General features: G+C 37.1%; 1 protein-coding gene across 3 annotated transcripts in view; it reads left to right on the forward strand.

Annotated features, from left to right (window-relative positions):
• The first annotated feature begins 313 nt into the window (after window positions 1-313).
• Window positions 314-23,662, forward strand: part of FBXO25 (F-box protein 25) — a 28,699-nt gene continuing 5,350 nt past the window's right edge. The window contains exons 1-9 of one of the 3 annotated variants that reach the window (XM_051778121.1): window positions 329-542; window positions 6,805-6,911; window positions 7,372-7,421; window positions 10,400-10,492; window positions 14,549-14,642; window positions 15,303-15,487; window positions 17,324-17,506; window positions 19,580-19,723; window positions 23,500-23,526. In XM_051778121.1, coding sequence (XP_051634081.1) covers window positions 406-542; window positions 6,805-6,911; window positions 7,372-7,421; window positions 10,400-10,492; window positions 14,549-14,642; window positions 15,303-15,487; window positions 17,324-17,506; window positions 19,580-19,723; window positions 23,500-23,526 — 1,020 coding nt within the window. In that variant the 5' untranslated portion in view covers window positions 329-405. Of the gene's footprint in view, window positions 543-6,804; window positions 6,912-7,371; window positions 7,422-10,399; window positions 10,493-14,548; window positions 14,643-15,302; window positions 15,488-17,323; window positions 17,507-19,579; window positions 19,724-23,499; window positions 23,527-23,662 lie in introns of all 3 variants that reach the window. The other 2 variants (XM_051778123.1, XM_051778124.1) reach the window with 2 other exon arrangements.

Raw genomic sequence — 23,662 nt, forward strand, 5'->3', positions numbered from 1 at the left:
ACTGAATTTGTGGGCTCTCAATCTCTTTAACAACCATTTATTAGTCATGTATAAAAATCAGTAATCTGTTTGGTCATGGCAGAGCAGATTACACAGGATACAAGTTTGCTTCTTTTGGAATAATTTTTTTCCTGGACTACCATTCTTTTCCTGTTCTCTAAAGAACTAGGTAGGAAACGTACCTTGATCTAATAAATGCTTAAAGACAGGAAGAATGAGGTTAGAGAATAAAAAATATACTTAAACCACTGAATCTGTTTCTTTAAAGGATATTCTACAGAGAACTTTAGTCAAGGTATATTTTTTTTAAGGTTAAACAGAAAGCTGAAATAATGGCAAGAAGTTTTGCAACTTTTATTAATAAATAATACACAAGGAATCTCTTCTTGCTGCTTATAGAGAAACATGCCATTTTTGGGCCAAGACTGGAGATCCCCTGGATGGAGATGGGTTAAAACAGAAGATGGATGGAAACGATGTGAGCCCTTTACTCCTGCACTTGAGGATGGGAATAATCAGCTGAATGATATCAGCCACACTGTGTAAGTTAAAAAAAGAAGTAATTCTGTGTGAGTTAATGGCAGGTGGGAAGGCAACAGAGTGCAACTGTTTGTGGTAGCTGATATCTTCTGTATACAAATGCATCCATGTATTTTGTTTAGTTAGGCAGACAGGAAACCCTTATGGATATTGTCTGTCTTTTGTCATTGCTTCCTGAGTTGCTTATTGTAGGCAGCCAGATCCCTTCTTACGTTCTAGGTCTTTAAAAATAACAAAATAAAAAATATGTAAAAAAACCCCAAAGCAAACCAACCGACCAAACAAACAATCAAAAAACCACCCCAAAACAACAACCAAAAAAACCCCAAAAACAAATGAGAAAAACAAACCAGAAAAACAACAAACCAAAAAACCCCACCACAACAACAACAAAATCCCAACAAAAAAACCCAAACCAAAACAAAAAAAGAAAAAAACCTGTCTAGTACTATTTGAAGATAAAAGTAATACATATAAATTGCAAGTGCAACAGGCATATTGAACTGTTACCAGGAAGTGAATGAAGACTTTCTGGTGAGTAGGCGTTGGATTAGTTCTGTTTATAGCAGTCATATAAGACCTTTGCTCCAAATATACAATCAGTAGTAGCTTAATGCTCATTCTCTTTTATACAATATATGTCTGTATGTGCTCCTGTAAAACGGGTGGGAAAGAGATTAGATAAATAAAATAATACTTGTGGCAAATGCCCACAGACTGGTGTGATATAAATAGCTTTGTCAAAACAAATTTCTACTCGGTTTCTCCACAAAGAAGTAATTCTGAGGGATAGCATTCTTGGTCAAAAATTCCATCATAATGTGCTCATAGTCCAATAAATGATATGATAACTCATCTGATTTAGAGGGAATTTACTGACAAGCTGGGGCTTGCTGTAGTCATACACCTGTTTTTTTCTATTTGTGAAATAATCCTCAAGGGAGTTATTAAGCAGTGAAGAATTATTATTAAGCTTGTCTCGACCTATTGTTTTCTTAATGCCCTTTTCCCTTTTGTGCTCATCTGTCACCGATCATATTCGGGCTTCTTTTTTCACACAGTCTGGCCATTGTGGATACCAAACACTGGAAGAATGTTCAGTAAACCTCCAACATAAAAGTTTCCTTAAATACCTTTGCAAAAAAATCTTTTCTTTCCTCTTTCATACCTTTAATAATATACTTGGCAAATTAGAGGAAATCTAATTTATTTTTGAAGCTATTTACACAGTTGCTAAATAATTACATCTTGTGCATTGCTTTAATTAATATTGCTTGACAAGTATGAAATAAATTATCATTGTCTTTGTGAATACCATTAAGACTTCTGCTCTTCTGCTTGTAATTGTATGTCTATATTTATATATCTTTTCTCCAGAGAGCAAGGTGAGGTATTTTTATTGCTTCTTTGAGCGAAAATGCTGGATTTTTAAAGTTCAGGACTAAAATAAATACTTCAGTTTGAAGGGACTGGCCATGAAATGCATTAAGGACGCAAATATTTTCCATGCAATCTGCATGTCTCATGATTTGGGTTTCTTAGTCTAGCTTGCCAATTTGTCAGAATCTCAGACTTAGGGGCCAGCTTAGTCTGCAGCAGGCATCCTCATCTGCAATGGTTCTCCATCTTCATCTTAAACATCTCCTACTTAGCAAAGCCAAACTTTGCAGCTTTAATTTTTTTTTTTTAATTCTACTTCTGTCTATTCAGTTAAAAATGCGTGTTGTCCAAATTTAGACTAAGGAATTCAAGTTGATACTTCTTGGCATAGTAACACTACTTTGGAACAATTTCACTACACCTTGAACTTTGAATCTGACTGCAGCTTGAACTATTTGTCTGTGAGTTAACTTCTGCTGCTAAGCAGCAATTAATGTCTATTTGCACAACTTTATAGAACAATTTAGGGTGTAAATGACCTCTGGGTGCCATCTGGTCCAAACACATATCCAAAGCAAGGTCAACCTTTGCCCAGTTCAGCTTTGCCCAGTTCAGCGTTGTGTATTTCCAAGAATGGAAATTCTTCTCTGGGCTCCTGTTTTAAGTTCTGTTACTCTCAAAGTTATTTTTTTGTTTGCTGTTGTCCTGTCCCAAGTTGTGTCATCCCTTCTTGCCCCCCCTTCAGTCTAGTAAGAATGTCTTATCACAGATTGTGTCCGTTACCACTTGACTTAGCACTGCCCACTTTGCCATACCTTACAGTCCAGCTCTATCTTATTTATACCCTCATATTAGAAGTTGACAGCAATCAGATTTCCCTCCACCACCAGCTCTTAACACTGAACAAGGTCAGTTCTCTTACCCTCAGGCATCATGTGCTCCAGTACCTTGGTAACTCTCCACTGGACTTATTCCAGTATGACAATGTTTTTATTGCATTGGGGAGCCCCAAACTAGACAGTACTCCAGATGCAGTTTCTCATGCCAAATAAAGAGGGATGATTACTTCTTCCAGTCTGCAGGATACACTTTCGTTGACTCAAACCAGGGTGCAGTTGGCCTAATACAACACAAGGGCACACTGCTGACCTGTTTTCAGCTACTTTTCCACAAGACATCTGGCTCCTTTCCTGCAAAACTGCTTCCTATCCAGTCTGTACCCAGCATATACCCAGGCTTGGGGTTCTCCTATGGCATGTGCAGGCCTTCATATTGTGGTACGCAGTGTAAAATATTTTGGCAAATACATTGTCATGTTATTTGGTGCAGATGCTTATTTCAGAATTTGCCATGCATGGTCAAGCTGTAACTGGCTTTGAGTCTCTTGTAAAGCACTTAGTGTGTCTCTGTATGTAATTGCGTGACTTGAGGGCCGTGTGAAAAGAAGCAAGGGGATAAGGAAGAATAGCTGGAGCTCAGATAGCCCTGTCATATGTTCCATCATTTAAGTGTCATACCCAAAAGGTTATTTAAATACTGATATGAAATTATTTTTTTTTTTGAAAAAGCTGAAGTTCTTACATGCTTTATCTAAAATATTATAGTTCTAAGAACAGCAGATAGTTTGCTTTTAGAAGCTTTAGAATAATTTTTTTGAAGTGCATCATCAAGACAAGAAAGTAAGAATAGCTGTAAATTGGCAGTATTATGTATGTATTTAAATCCTTCCAGGTGCACGCAGATGTCATGGGCAGTATTATAATAAAAACATTTCATTAAGGCTTCTGTTACACCATATGGCACGTGCAGCTTTTGATTTGGTTTATTGTATCTTAGCTTGGTGTTTGAAGGGGGCAGGGGTTGCTTTTGTGATGGTAGAGCACCTTTATTACTCGCCAAGCAGCTCTGCAGGTTTCTGGAAGGAATGGACGCTCGTAGTCACTGGGGAACTGCCTCTGTTTCTGTCCCATTCTTCCAATGTCTGTAGGACTCTTGCTTTTATTCCTTGCTTTCAGACTTAAGGTTTGTCAAGAAGAGTGGTGGTGTTTACAGATAAGTAGGGAAAGACTCTCCACATGAAATGGGACAAAACATGAGGAAATTAACCATCATATCAGGAGATCCTCAGAAGGAAGAGTCCAATTTGTCTTTTCTCTAAAAAGACGTGAAGAATTCCAGGAACATCACAGGCAAACCTTATATTCTGTGCAGGTTTGGGCACTGCAATATAAGAAAGATATCAAGCTACTGGAGAGTGTCCAAAGGAGGGCAAGGAAGATGGTGAAGGGCCTTGAGGGGAAGCTGTATGAGGAGCAGCTGAGATTGCTTGGTCTGTTCAGCCTGGAGAAGAGGAGACTGAGGGGAGACATCATTGCAGCTGCAATTTTTTTGTGAGAGGAATAGGAGGGGCAGGCACTGATCTCTTCTCTGTGGTGACTGGTGACAGGACCTGTCACCTGGAATGGCCTGAAGTTCTGTCAGGGGAGGTTTAGGTTGGATATTAGATAAAGGTTCTTCACCCAGAGGATGCTTGGGCACTGGAACAGGCTCCCCAGGGAAGTGGTTACAGCACCAAGCCTGACAGAGGTCAAGAAACGTTTGGACAATCCTCTCAGGCACATGGTGTGACTCTTGGGGTTGTCCTGTGCAGGGCTAAGGGTTGGACTCAATGATCCTTGTGGTCCCTTCCAACTCAGTGTATTTTATGATTCTGTGATTTATTAACTGTACTTAATCTGCCTTGCTTGTTTATCTGATGCTTGAGGAATTCTCTGTTGTTGGAAGGCAGGAGTGGGCTTTAAATCACTTCAGGTATGTTACTGGTCTAAATTGCTTTCTAGGGATGCTTCCTCTCCAGGAGCAAAAGAAGGAATCTCTACAGTTTAACTATCCTCTTCAAGATAGGCCTTCAGGAATACAGCCTCCCATACTCTCCTTAATGCTTTCCCTGGGTCAATGGGAATGAGTGAGTTTCTGTGCTGCCTGGATTATGTTGCAAAGTATCAGGACATATCTCTCTAGTCTTCTGTCTGTTGTTAGGATGATAAAGCTCTGGGAGTATTGGCCTCTATTTCTGATTCTGCAGCAACTCTTCAGATTCTGCAGTAACCTCTCACATGACATGGCGATGCAGCCAGTATGTTGAAACATAATTAAATTAATTTTTAGTGATCTTAAAAAGAGATTTCCTTTATGAAAGCTTTGGAAAAAAAACCCAAACCTGATGGATTGGAGTGCTACGTAATCACATAACTTGGTGTTGATGTTGTGCTTTTGTCAGTTGCTTTGCTTTTGCCTGTTGGTGATTTCTTCTCTCTGAACTCTTGCTGTTTGACCAGAGGTGATATTTGGCACTGTTGCATAGAATATTGAAGGTGTTGAATCTTTATCCTCTGCTTTAAATATATTAAGGCATGAACTAAGGTCCTGACCTTGGATTGAGCAGTATCTGAATGCAGTGATATGTTAGGTTTAAATACCAGAAGAGAAAAGCTAAGATGAAACTAACTTTTGATTTCTGAGTCTTCTCAACTTGTGTATCTTTAAGCTGAACTAGCATTTACTGATAGGAGCAATCAAAAATCCAGAGCTTTTTACAGTGTTGTTTAGTTATCCTCCCTAACAGATGGTTCAGGCCTGAAAACTGTATAAGCTAGTAGCAATAAACTAAAATAATTTAAATTTTGCCACTTAATGGCCAAATAGAGGTTATTTTTTAATAAACTGATGTCATTCATTTTATAGTGTTCTGTTTTTTTAATTTGGAGTTCAAACTGACGTTGATAAATAGCTTCATCTGGCAAACTGAGATTAAAAACAGTAACAAATGTGAGGGGTTTTGTATTCAACTTTGTTGTCAAAGAACAGTAATGGGGAAATAAAATAGTCTTACAGTTAAACTTCACTACCACATATCCTTCATTATTCTGGTTATCTGGGCAAGACCATAGCCTTCATATGAAGTATCTTCCTTCTCAGTGCTAGAAAAATGAACACCCATTCTTATCTGTCTTGCTGGTCCTTACAGATATCTGCAAAAATGGAAAGAAAATTTTATGAAACTGTGTAGACTCCCTGTAGCATGGGCAGTTTTTAAATGTATGTAAATTTTAGAAAGGTTACTTTATCAAAAAACCCTATTTTAATAGTTTATTGTCCGTATATTTTTTTATGTATATTCACATTGTCTGTGCACTATATACATAATTATTTGGTATAGTCCTCAGTGTTGGGTTACATAGTTATCTGTCAGAAGTGACATAGATATAATTGAGTCTCTCTGGCAGAGACAGACCACTTGGTCCTTGATGCTGTACAAATCATGTACAGCATGACACCTATACCATGGCACCTATATTATGTACAGTGTTGTGGTTCAAGCATTTGTTAAAAGAAAGACTTTCTTTCCCTCAAAAGTGACAGCAGTAAGAGATGTCTTTCTTTGCTGGCTTTCTGCCTATGCAAGGGTATGAAACAATTCTGCACTGACTTTTATACCTGTGTGCAGTTTTTCAAGGTTCGGTCCATTTCAAATAATGAGTTCTTGTACACCAGAGCTTTGGAGAGCTTTGCAGTTGTCCAACTGGTACTGACTTCTTAGTAGTCCTTCCTAAATGTCAGTAATGACTTAGAAGATACCTTTAGGTATCCCAAAGATACTGTTGTGTACTTAATCACTTTGACACAAAATTCAACTGCACTGGGAAGAAAAGAATACGACAGCTTCTCTCAAGACACACATTGCTATAGACAATCAGGTAGAGGATCTTGATTAAGAACATGGTGGGTTTTTTTCAGCTGGTAGACTTTAATGCAGAAAATTGTAAGCTGTATGCATCTTAAATATTTAATCACTGCTGTTCTAATTAGATTTTTTTATTTCAGCATCATAACTGGGGATGATGAGAAAGAAGTATACAGTACTGAAGACTGTGAGTTTGCAGCCAAGAAAAGGAAAAAGGATCATTTTAGGAATAACACGGATTCACAATGTACGCCTGAGTTTTCTCATTTATTTTAGAAGACTCATGTAGCTTCAGAAAAATGTTGCTATAGTTGTTCATTTATATTCACCCATAGAATAGCCTTCCAAATTATGTTTACTTCTGTATTGGTAACAAATTCTCATGTCAAAAGTGATATGTCTCAATTGAAGCTGTGGTATTGATCACTTCTTGGTTTTTTTTCAAAGATCCAAAGGTAATTCACTCCTGTGTTTTTTGTTTTTTGATTTTTTTTAATTATATAACTCTTCCCTTATTTTCTTGAAGTACGTAACTTGTAAAAAATTTTAGTCATCCTTTTCAGCCTTTATAAACTTTCTTCATTAAAACTGTTCTGCCATCTCTCCTATCTTATGAAGCATTTTATTGTCTGTTTAGTTCAATTTCTTTCTAGAAGGCATTAACTAATGTGGAAGCCTAAAATCCTTGTATTTTGATTTTATTTTAGGTTTTTATCGTGAAAAGTGGATTTATGTTCATAAAGAAAGCACCAAGGAAGTAAGTCTGCATGCTCTGGGTCAATTCCTGCGATATTTGTGCATCTTAATTGACAGACTGTATATTGAAAAACAGTGTTTGTGCTGTGTGTCTTAGGGGTTGTATTTAACTCTTCACTGGCAACATAGCACACCTGTATGTGGTGAGGCAAAGGCAGCTGGCAAAGTGGGAACTTGCAAGGATGGACATACAGTTCACTACTTATCCAAGCCCATCTGTCTTTGTACTGTCTGTCTTTGAACTAAAATCGAAAGTGCAAAACCAGATAATTGTCTCCAAAGAAGGTGCTTGCAGGCAGTTACCTGATATTTTGGAATTTTGGTGTACATTTGAATGTAAGTAAGTAAAATTTCAGTTTCAAACTTTACAAAGAGGACCTTTATATTCAGTGCTTTCCATTTGGGATATAAACTGTATCATGCAACTGTAAAAGGAACATGAAAGATCTTGGAATGAACCCTTGGAAAGCCATCCATTTTATGTAGAGATAAACTGTCTTGAAGTTTGAGATTCATTCCTATATTGATTCCTGTGGTTATCTGGGATGGGTGGAACTTGAACACTAGTAAGGATGTTTTGCATCCACATAGTAATGCCATGGAGAGAAGGAAGCAGGTGAGTGTAATGACTGCAGTCATGCAGGCAAAATTTGGCTTTGCATTTATGAGCTAAGAGAGACCATACAGAACTTTGTACTCAGGAAGACCGTGGTATTGTGGAGAGAGCTTAGGTAGAGGACACACCAAAAGACTTCACCTTGTAGATCAGTGACCCAGAGACTGCCTTTCTACATCTGAAGGTAATTGTAAAGCCTTTCACCAGATTCAAAGCCCTCTTTCTGCTCTGTCTTCTTGATAAGGTTACTTACACGGGTCTACAAAAGTCTCAAGCATGCTCTTTCCCTTGGTGCCATCTCAAATTTAGGGTAAGAAGGAAGGGGAGATGACAGATTGTCACCAATCATTATGGTGTTTTGAATGATAAGGTTGTTAGGCTGAGTTTTCAGACTACATTCAGGCCAAACCACAAATTTCCTAAAATCTCTCACTGCTGTCCTTCATAACCTATATGTTGGGATTACTTTTTCTGCTACTCCTGTAGAAGTTGGTGTACTAGTGATGTGTGGTATTTGCTTGGATTTCTTGTCCATTAAGAGAGTGAAAAAAATATTTTGGTTGTCTTCTAATATTTGACCATTGACTTTCCTAGGGTTTTGGGGGGGGGGTGTTATAAAAAACTAACCAGAGATTGTTAGAATTAATCACTAATCTTTTCAAGAAATTCTTCATGTAAATTCAAAAGCTTATACTAAAAAGTTAAAAAAAGTAGCAGAATCAAAAAGTAGCAATAGCAAGGAATAAGCACAGCTGAACAAAAGAATTCAGAACAATTTAAGCTAATCTAAAACATAATTTACAGAAGCTCTAATTTTTCTTACAAGTTGTAATCTTACTTGATTTTGAAATTGCTGTCTCACAACCAGGAAACATTTTTTTCTAAACTGGATACAGCTTTTTAGGGCAAAATGACAAGAGTAGGAAGGTATTGATAAGAAACCTATGAAACATGCCATAGGAGAGCACTGAAAATAAAGAAAGCCAAAACAAGTGCAGGTGTGTAGCTGAAATGAAGCAGGGGATGCTTTTTGAGTAATTTTGTCATGATGGTGCATTGGGAAAGGCAGAGCTTTCATAGAAATCCGTTTCCAGCTGTTCAAGGAAATGGGTCTCTCATGTTAATGTATTTAAGCTGACCTTTTGATAACTCTTTAGCCAGAGAATTATGTCTGTCTCGTATTGGCCTCATTAGCCACCAGCATACCTGTAATAAATGTGGATAGAGCCTTCCTTAATCTTCATTCACAAAGCCCAGCCATGATGATGGTGAGGCAGAGAATAGACACAAATACTTAAATTTCAACAAAAGTTTTGTTGTCTGTAAGTGTTAATTTACTGCAATTAGCCAACAAAGGTGTGCACATTGGGAATTGTGCAGCACACTTGGATCTGAGATGTATGAACTGGATTAGCAAACAGTACAATCCCAAATTTGGTCACTAACCAATAGGTAATAATTACCACCACTCTGCAGCAAGTAGATAACTGTCCCCTGTCCCACTGGGATGCACCCGGGGTAAGCTTTGTTTGGGTCACAAAAAGGAATATTAATTTGTACTGCCATCTTGTCACCATCACATAATTCACCAAGGAAGTCTGTCTAGGAATGAATTTCAAATAATTATTTATCCTTCTCCTTCCTGGGCTAATAAACCATACTAGCACACTGCTCTGCAAAACTCTCTTTTCAGTTAGGGGGTTGGGTTTTTTTCTAGTATCATATTTTGTTCTAGGCTCCCATGTGGCTTTGTGGTTCTAAATGTGCTCAGCTTATGTGATCACACGTCATTTTGGGCTGCTACTGACACCTTAAGTAGTTCACAACACCCTCTGAAACTTCCATATTTACCTTAAGATACCTATGGAGAAATACCAAAAGAAAATGCAAGCTCATGCTTTTGGGACATAAAAAAAAGGTACCTAAGCTTTTAGCACCTGGAAAATAAATTTTAGATGTTGACACCATTTGTTCTTCCAATCCTAGGAGCAACTACCTGTGCTCTTACCCTCAGATGTGAATCAGATAATTCTGGTTGTAGGCTCAGACTGCTGTGCAACTTGTGCTGAGGCAAATGGGGAGTGTGATATCCATGAGAGGGTGCCAACATCATGGCCGTGCAAGAATGGAGTAGATTCCCAGGGCACTCAAATACCAGTGATTCCAGACTGCATGATTAGTATGAATTGAAAGGCCTTGGTTATGTACCTGTTAGTTCCAGACAGCGTATCTGTTTTCATTTGTTCTACAAGAAAGTAAATAACTCTTCAGTCCAGATACATGGTATTTTCAGGGAGCATGGCATCCATGCTCAATTTTGTCTGTTTGTTTCTTTCCACTTAAAGTGTGTTTTTTCTTCTCAGAGACACGGCTATTGCACCTTGGGAGAAGCTTTTAACCGCTTGGATTTTTCAAGTGCAATTCAGGACATCAGAAGGTTCAATTACGTGGTCAAAGTAAGCTCTTTATTTTGTGTTCATATTATAAAAATGCATTTGCTGGTGTGCCTGTGTGTACAAAAGAAATATTTTTGCACTGAACAGATGATTTGTAACTGTATAAATATCATGTTCCTATGTTATTTATACTGCATGAAGCAACCTTAAACTGCGTAATCTTTATTTGGTGAAAACTCATTATAGTGCTGTATGAAAGCCTCTAGCTTGAGGAGGATGGTGATGGCCAGTGTGCTGTGTATTTAGAGGGAAACACTGATGGTAGTTTCAACTGCTGTTCATCAGTCTGGTTAGTGAACTTTCTTTAAAGGCAAAATAATTTCTCTACAACCAAAACCAGCAAAGTGTAATTCATCACAAATATTCTTTGCTATATCTTAAATATGCTTAAAATAGTGATTTCCAGAAGAATATTTGATGTGTAAATCTTTTGCGGTTTCTGTTTCTTCTGCAACTTCTTAACAGTCCTGTGATTCATTGCACACTTTTTTTTTTTTTAATTTTGGACAAGATATCTATGCAATTATCTTTGTTAACAACCCTTAAAACTTGAGACTCCAGCCTTAATTTCCTTAATGACTAACCAGCTGCCCACTTGGAAATGCCTGTTCTGGGCGATACTGATCTTCTTTTAGCCTCAGGGGTTTTTTTCATCTAACTTGAGATAGTAAAGTTCTTGTCCCCACTCCTAGGGAAGCTCAAAATGAGTCATATCAGGACTAGAGTTCAGCTCAGCGGTGAGGCTGTTCACAAATAATGTAGTGGTTGGAATGCACCCAGAACTTTAAAAGACACGAATCAAAATTAAATAAACATACCAGGAGAACACCCTTACCACTAGGCTATGGAGTATTTGGAGAGAAAACATGTTCTATCCATCCTTGTGAAGTTGAGGCAATGTATTATACTCCCAGAAAAACAAGAGATGTGAAAACAAAGCAAAAAGGATTTGTTTCCAGGCTAGTGGTTAGGGTAGTTGCCTGGTTTATTCCCCTTGCAGCTTTAGGGTTTTTTGTATGTGTGTGTTGTGGTTTAGAGCATTACTTTTTAGTGCTGTTTTGGGAGCAGAATCAGGAATCCTACCCAAGACTTTTCAGCCTTGAACAGTAGGAAGAAAAAAAAGCATCTAAAAAAGGTGATTTTTGTTATAAATGGTGTCAACCTTGAGTGCCTTACTTGAATGGCAAACAGGTAGAATGAATGCAAATCTAGAATTCTACGCATTTTTTAAATGCTGCAGTGCCTAAGCTGGATTGCTTAAAACAGTTGGTTGGAACAAAGTGCAAAGTCTAACATAAGCACATTGACCAGTTTTTCTTCTGTTCACCAAAGAATATAAAATGCTGGTGTAGTCGTCCAGGCTTAAGATCATTGAGAAAGCACTACTTTAAAATTCAGAAATTTGACTTTGCAATCCAAACCATTGCTCTAGTAATGGTAGATCCTAAACAATCAGGGTGAAATTAAAATAGTGGGCGTTTTAACATTTTATAATTTATTTGAAATTTTTAACATTTAGAATTGTTTTACAGATGCAAAGGTACAATTAAATTTTCGTATCAGTTCCTCTGAGGTGGTAGAGGCAAACTGACTTTTATCAACAGGTACAGAAGACCTCAAAAGTTACCAAGACACTAATAAACATGATTGATATGAGTGACAGCTGCTGCTCATTCTTTAGCCATAGAACTTGTGGACTTGAGAAACATATGTGGTGTTCTGTCTAACAAATGAAAACATCTGAGCAGATCTCAGTAATATGTGAAGTTGCCACAGACTTTTAAGAACAATGTTTAATCTACTCTCTCAGATTTTAAACCAGTCTGCAACTCAGACCTAACAAAAGAAGCAGTTCATTCCATGCCTATCTGCTTTAAATGAGTTCTCATTTACTTTCCTGAAATTTCTAATGATGGCAATACTTTGTGTAGAGCTCATTTAATGCAGTGTAGCCGTTCCTATTTCTTCTTCTCTAAGGATTATTTCTAGTTATGCATGAACACAGTTATGATTACTTTTATGTGTGCTGTTCTGCCTCTTCCATTTAAAGATAGCAAAGTATAAATCAGGAATACTTTTTCTAAAGCCCTACTAGGTAGCTTTTCTTTGATCCCAGACCATGAGAATGATCCATTTTGATTCTCCAACTAACTAAAAATCTGCTAAGCATTATTTAAAGTTAATATAGATGTCTGTCCAGGATCCTTTTGGTGTGGGCAGTGAGAAGGAGAAGGTAGGATAAGCTGTTCTTCTGTACTTGTTTGTGCTGTAGTAGATTGATAATTTTGTAGCTGTTAAATGCTGATACATTGAGTTTGATATGGGGTTTTTTCCACATATTTTCATTTAAGTAAACAGATGATCCATTCAAAGTTATGATCTCTAGTAGACAACATAAGCCATGGCTTTACACACATCCATAAGACTGAACTTGTGTGTCAGATCCTTGTACTCATGCTACCTTACTTCTGCTAAAATTGCCTTAGTCCTTGCATATTAAGTTTAACTGAAATTGGAAACTTCCTTAAAATAAGTTAGGTGGAATCTGTTTCTTCGATTTGATCTCCAAACTGAGTAACGTAACTGAATTTTTTTAAATAAATCAAGAGAAATATACATACTTGCTTGAACTGGCAAACTACCAGAGACCTCTAGGTGTGTTCTAAATTATTAATCAAACTAAAAGGCTTTGAAAATGCCAAGAAAGAGATCCTTTTTATACCGTTTTTGAGACTAGATTGCTTGTATTTAAGTACAACAAGAAAATTATTTCCTCTTTTCATAGCACATAGTGTCTTGTCAGGGATCGTACAGAGAAGACAGAAGGAACATTATTAAATCAGGGAGAGAACAGGTGTAGTCCCTCTTTCCAAAAGAAAATTAATGTTGAGCGAAGTGCCAATTTGGTGTTTTAGAAATGAAGATACAATATAATATTTGGCAGGCTTAGTCTTTATTCTCCTTCTGTGCCAACACTTGATGCTTTCCTATACCAGCAGGGCTCTGCAGGTTAGTCTTGAGAGTGCTCTGCAGGGAATCCTGGCTTCTGCTCCCTGCTTTTGCTTTCCAGTGTGTTGAGAACACTTGTTCTGAACTAGCCATTATAAAGTGCAATTGAAAAGCTCAGGGCCACACTTCTAAACATTGTAATACTGTCACAACATTAAAGTCATATTTCATACTGAGACCATTTTTTGTTGAAAAGGCAATGGTTCTTACCAGCTACAAAACTGAATCTAAAGTGTAAAAGCAAAGGTGCCATAATGGAGCAAGGGCTGCCCCTAGTAGCTGTAGCTTGGCATTTACATGCACCAAGAATTTAAGCTGTTCTGATTACTTTGCCCTAAACCATTCCCACTGTTCTTGCCACTCTTCTGCTCACAGGGTTTTCAGAGAGAGATGTGTGAACAGCTAGATCCTTGCTATTTAGTTAAGGGAAAGTTACTCATATGTTTTGTGCACTGCTCATTATTAGATCACTGTTGTTTATTCTACCAGGGACCTCAATGTAGGAGTAATGTAGAAATTTTTTTCCTCTAGTTTAGGTAAAATATGGTATTTCTTCTCCATGAGTAGAAAATATTGCACTAAATTCATCACAGTTCAGTTTGACCAGTACAATACTTTCACTCAGAAATTGGAACTTTGGTAAGCAGGTATCAGTTCAGAGTGATGTTCCTGGCCAGCAAATCTCTCAGGAGTTTCAGGACCCAACCACACTGAAGTTCATGTTTGTATTTGTGAGCCTCCAAAATAGACTCTCTTCATTGCTTCACTACAGCTCCTAAAGTCCATATGTCATGTGTTCTGTCAGAGATAAACACTACTATCCATATAGTATTTTGAAAATGTACATCCTTCAGGAGTTGTTCATGGTATGCTAGTGGGGATGCCTAAAGCTTTCCATGTTTGTCTTACTTTCTCTGAACTCTATATTTTCACAAAATGCCGTTGTGTGATCTGGGGTGTTGTAGGTGAGTGTATGCACTGAAAGTGTGTATTTAAAACCATCCTTTACTTCTGTCATTCTTCTGAATTTTAATTTTTTTGTCCTAGCTTTTGCAGCTAATTGCAAAATCCCAGTTAACTTCACTAAGTGGTGCAGCACAGAAGAACTACTTTAACATTTTGGATAAAATTGTGCGGAAGGGTAAGACCTAAGGTTTTGTGATCTGCTTCATCAGATTTAGTTGCTGTGACTAAGGTATCAGTTGATTTATTGCAAGGTTTCATACCTCCCATCCCACAGTTGCAATAAGTTGTTTTCTCTTGGTCCTTGAATAATGTCTATTGAAGCAGGTTGGTGGAATTTAGACAATTAGATTCTATTCAGAAACTGTTGGTTACTACTAAATTATACTCTTCATGAAATGTGAATGCTTTTAGATTAATAAAGTGTTTGGCTTTAAGTTTGTGTGATGTACTGAAACTTGAAATCTATATCTGTTCTTTTTGTTTAAAAGCTATTACATAATACTGATTTATTTTTCCTTCTGGTAATCCCACTAAATGGAGCTGTAATACTATCCACCTTGAAGAGAAGAAATTGGATTTATAACTTGTTTAGCATTAGGTTTATTAAATGTGTAGCATGAAATGTTGCATCAAATTTACCTGTGGAATTGTTAATTATTGATCTTGCATGTATGGAACAACATTAGTGAATGTCATAGTGGGAATTAGGGCAGCTATTTGTATGCAAACAGTTGAGTTTTAATTAGTTCATCTAAAAAAAGTGTTGATTACTTTGAGCTAACTGTTAGCTTGGTTAACTCAGCCAAAATTGTATTTGGTTTGTTGTGTTTTCCAGTCATGGAAGACCAGTATAATCCACGATTAATCAAAGATCTTCTACAGGATCTGAGTTCTACTCTCTGTATACTGATTAGGGGAGTAGGAAAATCTGTGTTGGTAGGGAACATCAACATTTGGATTTGCCGATTAGAAACTATCCTTCTGTGGCAGCAGCAATTAAAAAACCTTCAGATGAACAAGGTATGTTATTAAATCATGTTAAATAAAATTTGGGGGAGGGGATTCCAAATACATTTTAAACAGTTTTACTTATTTTCTTTGTTTTTAAAGAAGTAGTATGAAACCAATGAAATGGAATCAACTTACTTTTCTAATTTTTAATAGCTGTGTACTGCTGGTTTGTGGTAGAGATGTATAGATATAATGTTTTTTCTCACTTAAATGAATTTCAAAATGTTTGTCTCTAGATTGTCAGATGGAAATGGAAAAAATACCAATTTTTAATTCCAAAGTAAATTTTCTACAACTGAAGAAATAAAAATCTAAAAGGCATTTTAGAGGTGTATCAAGGAAGAAAATATTCAAGTAGTTATTTTGCAGAAGCACAGTTGCTTTTTGTAAAAAAAAAGGAAAGCTAAAAAAAGGAAGTATAATGACTTCAGCATCTGGATTTCTGGATTCTCATCATGTTCAAAGCATGTGGTATGCAGTGGTCCAGGGTTTTATAGTGGAAACTTCTGATGATAAGCAGGCAATTTTTTTTAATCAGACTGGATTACTCCTGGAGAAAGAAATGCTGCAAGATATTGCTCACAGTAAAATCATACAAGTGTTTCACCTATTGGCTGTCAGCTATGAAATCTTGAAGTAGTCCTTTTTGTGTGTGCTGGGTATCTGAATAAGCCAGCTACTTTTGGAACAGAAAGGAGAAATGGGGAACCCGGTCTCAGCAGTTTTTATATGCCAGGCAACCACAGCACAGACACTGCAGTTACTGCTGCGCTGGTTTCTTTCCAGTGCAACACGTCCCTCGGAGCTGTTTGACATTGGCTGGAACCACCAGTGTGAAATCTTGCACTGTAGTACTCACATATTCCTCCACAGAACGATAGTCCCAAGGTGTTTATAACAGATGACACTATGGAAAATCTAGTCTGTGAGATGGGTGGCTGTGAAATAAGCCGATAGAAGCAAGAGCCCGCTGAAGCACAGCTGCTCTGCTGCCAGTGCCCTCTGCTGGGGCAGCTCTGCTGGGTGGGGCTGGCACTGCCCATGCTCTCTCCCTCCCCAGCTGGGACACTGCCTCCAGCCTCTTGGGTTTTGTGCCACCTGGCACTGTGGGCTCCAGGGTTATTCGTATATGAGCTGTGCCGTAGGTTACCCCGTTCAAGTTCCCAGAGGTGTACAGTCCCAGTGAAAACTTTCTCAGTGCTTTATTCAAACACCCCTGCAGAACTTCTCATGTATGTATAAGGGGAACTATCTCCAGACTTCAGAAATTATCCTGCTTGCTCTCTTCTTCCTCTGATTCCAAAATGCTTTCATTCCATATTTCTGCATTCTGTATTCTCTTCTGTACTCTAGTTGTCTTAAGGCAAATTGAGATGTGCTTTGTTTCTTAATAAAAATTGAGAAACTGTAGTGATCCTACAGATTAGACAAAATTGGTTCATATCTTTATTATAGTTAGGGCTTTAGCACACTTATCTCAAAGGTGGAATTGAATATATCTATATACATATTGAAAATATGTAGTTTTCAAGATTGCATGCTATTATTTTGTAAGAAGTGTTTTTAAAATTATTTGAACTTTAAATAAATAATTTAGGATATGTTTGTTTTAACTGTAGAAAAGCTATAAGTTACAAAGCTACAGTCTGTAGCTCCTTCTGTACCTCTAATCATTAAAGTTTTCAACAACAGCAGTTAAAGAATAATGGTAGGCAAGACTTAACCATAGATTTTACTCAATGTTTTCGAACAACTAAGACCTGAGACACCTTTAAAGTAAGAATCTTATTTGCACCTTATACTGTCAAGGTTTTGTAGCTAAAAGTCTTCAACTCTTATTTCCAGCAAGTCAACAATGGTCTTACGCTTATGGATCTCCCTCTCCATATGCTGAATAACATCTTATACAGGTTCTCTGATGGCTGGGACATTATTACTCTGGGTCAAGTGACCCCAACTTTGTACATGCTCAGTGAAGACAGACAGTTGTGGAAAAAACTCTGCCAGTACCATTTTGCGGAAAAGCAGGTAATAAACTCTGCCATTTGTATAAATGCAGCCTTTGTGCTATGGTGTACCCATAATGAAGTGTGAACTCACAGTTTTTGAGGTAAGTGTGACATTGTGGAGTAATAGTGAAGGGGTTCTTTTTGGGGGCCTTGGTTGCTGCTAACTATGATATTCAGCATGTCTGTGAGTTTAGGATAACTATTGGGCTGTTTCCTTGCATTATTTTAAAAACTGTTTTTTCGAAAGATGTTTCTTTAAAAACTGCACAATCCCCAGCAAGTACAGTAAGAGACCTCTAAGGTGTTCCTAATTTTAGTACCTAAAGTAGAACTTATTTTACTAACCAAGGTAGTCAGATTGCTTGAACTTTTAGGCTACATGAATAGTCTGGTGAAGCCAAAATTGGATTTCTGCAAAAAAGAATAGAACAAATGCTTGAGATTTTGAAATTAATAACAAAAAAAGAAACGGTGCTTTTCTGTCACTTCCTCATAAAGAGCATTAAATTAATCTAGGAATGACTCCAGAACTGTCTTAATTTTCTGGCAATAATAAATGCTGTGATAAAATCAGTTTAGGTGAAAATAGACCTATGAAAGTAGTAGTTATGTCAGAAGTGGAGGAAGAACTTTCAAATCCTGGTACATTCCAGAATGGAGGAAGCAAAAGTGCCCGTTCTTAAATCTGACAGGTTGAAGTGGCACCATTTGGTTGGTGATTAAGTTTCATTATAACAGAAAAGAAAGAAGTGAAGATCAATTAACCCAAATAAGAATTTTATGTGAGATGAAAGGCTTTAAAATTAAGTTCCTGGAGAAAATAAACGGACAAAAGCAAACTGAAAAACCTTCCTTCAGAAGCTGAGAAGAATGCAATGTGAAGTTATGAGGATAAGAAATTTAAGCTTAGGTAGCAGTTGAGTGTATTTTGAGGGTAGATGAACAAAGCTCTTTTGAACAGTGACAAAACTGGTAGGAGAGGAAGCTGTTTTACTAAGGTAATGCTGGAAGATCTCTTCAGTATTTCAGTAGAATTAACTATCCCTGTGCCTCATAAAGAACACTTGTACAGTGTGTTCCTGAATGTTCACATTCAATTTCTTGCTAAGTAATTAATGATAGGAATCTAATGATTTTATTTATTTTCCCATATCTGCTGCTCAAAAATTCTGCTTCTTCTGTTTACAAGTATACTGCCTTAATAAGCTACAGAATCATGTTAGGTTGTTTTTTCTGTGCTCTTCAGTGTATTTGTTGAACCATTGAAACAACCACAAAAACATACTTGACATCTGAAGAGCACTTTTGGAAAAGATGAGACCTTCAAACAGGGAAGTTACTGTGAAACCAAGTGTAGCTGAAATCAGAAAGGCAGTGCTATTCGCCCCATCTAGGAGCTGTCTTCTGAAAGAAGAAAGCCCTCACTATATTAGCATTAGTCCACTCTGAGTGGAACAGAAGCCTTTTATAAATACATGCTTAATAAACCTTGGCTGTATTAAGCAGGGGAGAAATAGCTGTTGTGCATCAGCTGAGCTTTACATGGAGATTAGGTCCCCAAGAAGTACAACAATCACTGATTATTGCTATCCTTCTAGAAAGATCACCAAATGTGAAAAAAATCATGTATATGCTTTTAAAATTAAAAAAACCCATTATTTAAATCCATAGTTAATGTTTTAACAGAAAACCATGATCTGTAATGCATGATCATGTTTTTAAATCTCATTCCTCATTTTTTTTAAAAAAGTATAAAATTAATTACTTACAGCTCTAAATACTGTTTTTGTTAAATGGTTCTTAACTATAATTATAATCATTTTGAGACAGTAGAGTTAGATCAGCTATGTATGGCCTACTTTTTCTTGGCAAATATGCACCCTCCTATTTTTAGTATTTCCCATCCATCTTTTTTCTTTTTTTTTTGTGGCCAGGTCTCTCTCACTGCTTTGCAGAGATGTATGATGTCAGAATATTGTCTTCAAAGAATTCTAGTTACAAAACTTCAGTTTAACTACCTTTTCCCCATCTTCCCCCATCCTTTACCTGATTTGATTACAATTTTAAAAGAAGGTATTAATTTTATGTCTAGTTTTGTAGGCATTTGATTCTATCAGAGAAAGGTCACATTGACTGGAAGTTGATGTACTTTGCACTTCAGAAATATTACCCAATAAAGGAACAGTACGGGGACACCTTGCATTTCTGTCGACACTGTAGTATTCTGTTTTGGAAGGTAAGAGCTTTGAAACAGATAATCAGAAATATGTTCTAACAGCTAGTGGTCATCACCTGAAAAGAAAAATATCAAGATCATCTTCTTGGGTTTCTCATGAAAAATATGATTGGATAACTAGTATCTAACTTTAAAATAATATATAAAACTTCCACATAAAATCAGTATTCAATTCTAAAGTTGTTCTTTATCTTGTGTTCTTATCTCTTGATACCTGATAACCTCCATACTTAGAATTACAATGAAAAGTGGCATGTGGAAAAGAGTTGCACTCTGTCTTTTATCTATTTAACCTTATAGAAAGTTATTAGGGAGTAGTCTGAAGTTAGGATTCGCTGATGATGACATGGTAATCAATACATCTCTAATGAGAACTAATTACTACAGTATTCCTACCACATTGGTGTAAAGCTCTGTATTTTTATAGTCTTGCTTCTGTCCCATATGAAGCTTGCAGGAATATTTGAAACTTCATTTAAAATGTGTGTTATATTGATTTTTATGTTTACAATGAAGCACATGCTGAGTTACAGGATAATTTTAACTTCAGTAGGGCATTTTCTTGTTTAACTTGTGTGTGATTTCATAGTCCTGCTTTTACTTTGGGTTGCACCATAACATTGCCTTCCAGTTAGTGAGACTTCTTTAATTTTGCAGCTGAAAGATCAGACAGATATGGGTAGTGTTCAGTAGACAGCAAAGAGCAAGAAATGTTTGAGAAATCTTAGGGAAAAAATCATATTACTCATGTTTTAATTAACAGAAATTAGTTGTTCTTGTTTCATCTTTCTGTGATGTTTAAGAGGAGTTGTATGTCAGTGTGAGGCTTTTTTACTTTAAAAAACCTAAGTCATTTAACAGGATAAGCTGGCTTTCATAGAAATAGCATGTTACTTAATGATGTTATCTAGAATTTTAGTATTCTTGATATCATGGAGCCCTTCCAGGTACTAATGTTTTGCTAAATTAATAGTAGGAAAGCAGATAGCCAGAATTGGCTTCTGCTGTGAAAAGCCTGGGCATTTATTGAAAGATCTGTGTCAAGAATGTCTAAGAACTTTCATTACAGTGGAATAACTCTTTGACATCTGGCCCAATATGCAGGGTAAAGTTTTCTCTTTGAAAGGGGAAGTTTCAAAGACTTTCATGCATGCAGGTGGGCATTTGTGGTATCAGATTTCTTTGGATTGTCTGCCTTGGCTGTGTAAAGGGTAAATGCTTCCTACAGTTAGTTTCTCTCATTCCAATCTTGGTATAATTGAATGTATAACTCTAATACTAGAAATTACTAAAATGTGTTTGGCATTAAATATTTAACTTCAGAGATGGTATGTGACAGTAAGGGGCAGTGAACCTGTGCAGGGAGATGTCTTGTTACCTTGACTACTCCAATCTACTACCAGAATAATAGGTCTCATTTTGGGCTTTTATATTTTTAGTGAAACACAGCACAGTAAGTTCTAAAGATAATGTGGATTAATGAGCAGTACATACTACATCACCATTTCAGTGCTGACTGCCTCATTCTGGAGATTTGAGCAAGTCTTAAAGAGATGGTGCAGTTATAGATAAGTTGCATGCTTCTGCATTAAAACTCTACATCAAATGTTTGGGATCAGCTGTTTTAACAAGAGCACAGTCAGCAGGTTGAGGAAAGCCATTATCCCTTTCCATGCAGCACTCATTAGACTGCATCTGGGATACTGCATCCAGGACACTGCATCCAGCTGGGGTCCCAATACAAAAAAGATACTGATAAACTGGATGAAGTTCAGGTGAGACTCAAATAATCAGGGAGGCTTGAGGACTTGCCCTGTGAGGAGAGGCTGGAGAAGACTTCTTCAGAGGAACCTAAAAGCCACGAGGACAGCCAAGCAAGGGAACAGTTTACTGTAGGGTTGATGCAGTTTCCATCCTTGGATGTGTTCAGGACCTGACTGAAAAAAGCTCAGAGCAACCTGGTCTGATCCCACAGTTTACCCTGCTTTGAGCAGGAGGCTGAGCTGGAGACCTCCTGAGGTGCCTTCCAGCCTGTGAGCTTGCATTCCAGTTTTCCTTCTCTAGGTCTTGGTATCTAAGCCTTGTCCCTGTCTTAAAATAAACATTTGATCAGGCTGAAAAAGATTAATTGAATTGATTTATGCACAATTGTCACCCTTATTTGCAGGGACACTGAGACCTTAATCTTTGGTCTGAAAAACCATCCCTCTCTTTACAGGGCAATGTGGGTCAAGTAGTGCTGATCACTGAGTTATGGGGGGCGGGGGGAAATAGTTCTGCTTTCTTGTTCAGGCACTTGTATCTATACCCTTTCCCAAGCTTTCTCAAGAGAGGTGAGAAGCAAAGCAGAGGTAGGGGGCAGAGGGAGAGGAGGTAGGTTATTAATTCCATGCTAAGTGAAAATATTTCTTAATCAGAAGGAACTTTTATCAGGTTTTGGCAATTCATTCAAGCTTCAGCATCGTACTTGATTAGACAAATTGTTAAATTACATATGTATATCAGTGGTTGACATACTATTATACGTTTTTGTTCTCAACTAAAGCTTTTACTCTGACTAATTCTATTGGGTGTATGGCAAAAAAAAAAAAGCCAACAAAAAAAACCAGAAAAAAACATCACCAAGCCCAAACTTTAAAAGAGAAATCACAGTTACTTTACAGAGGAAAATCATAGAATCATCAAGGTTGGAAGAGACCTTTAAGATCATTAAGTACAACTGTCAATGTAGCACTACCATTGAAAAGTACAAGTGTTTGAATGAAACAAGTAATTTTGGGTAAACACACTGAGAGTTAAGAGTTTCTAATAACCAAAGCCACAAGGTTCTAAAATAGCCCCAAGGTACAGACCTAACTAGTGATGAGAAGAATTTTCATCAGTGTATGAAATTAGTAATCTAACATAATTGCTGGCAATGTGAGAGGCCTACACACAGGAAGTTATTGCAGTCCTGCATTTTGTGCCCTTTTCAAAGAAGGCCTTGCAGAAGAAGGGACTGATGGCTCCTGAGTTGAATTAGCAAACTGTTGAAGTAGGGAAATGACTTTTCACTCTTTCAGTATGCTATAATAACCATAGTGTTTCTTTTAACAAGTTTAAAGAGCTTTTTGAGAAGAGGCATTTGTATTCTTGTATTTGTCTAAAGCCTGTGACCAAAGTAATGTTAAATATAGTATGTAAGAGACTCCTAAATCATTGTTAGAATTACAGTGACTCTAGTACTCTTCTGTGTTAGAGGAGGGAATGATTATAAGAAACTTTTCATATTGAATGACTGTTTTCAGAAGTGACTTTTTGGTAAAAGATATGTATGTCCATGATGAAACTGAGAAAAATACATAATTTCAGTAGTGCAAAAGTAATGACAAACTAATTGTCGACTGATGCCTCTGTGACTGCTTTTTGAGTATATTATTTCTTCTGTTCAACTGAGGATCAATGCAGTTGTGACAGGTCTTTTCTTTAGCACACTATGTAGCACTTTTTAGTTACCCCAGATATGGCCACAGAAGCTGAAATACCTTTTCTTCTTTCAGTATCCAAGGCTTTATGAAAACAGTGCAAACATTTTGCAGAAGTGGTATGCTTCACATTTGGTCTTAGTCTTCCTGGGTCTTGTGCTGGTATAGGTTCTCACAAACCTGCTTGTGATTTGCCACAAGAATAAAAGACTTTTTCTAAATGGCATATGAACCTTAGCTCAAATAAACCTTAACTCTGCTTCTTTTACTTTACTGCTCTCCTTCCCGCTTCCTTCTTCATGATCTCAAAAGGACTACCACCTTGCTTTGTTACTCCAGGTATTGCCTGTGTCTCATCTGTTTTCATTGGTAACTGTTCTGTAATGTTGAAGTGAATAGTGTGTTCATTTCTAATTGTCTGATACTCTTTGGTTTGATTTTTTTTTCCCCACATTAGTTTAGAAGCAGGAATACT

The sequence above is a fragment of the Manacus candei genome, unplaced genomic scaffold, assembly GCF_025592945.1.
Source record: "Manacus candei isolate 608988 ecotype Guabito, Panama unplaced genomic scaffold, ASM2559294v1 h1tg000011l, whole genome shotgun sequence".
Lineage (NCBI taxonomy): Eukaryota > Metazoa > Chordata > Aves > Passeriformes > Pipridae > Manacus > Manacus candei.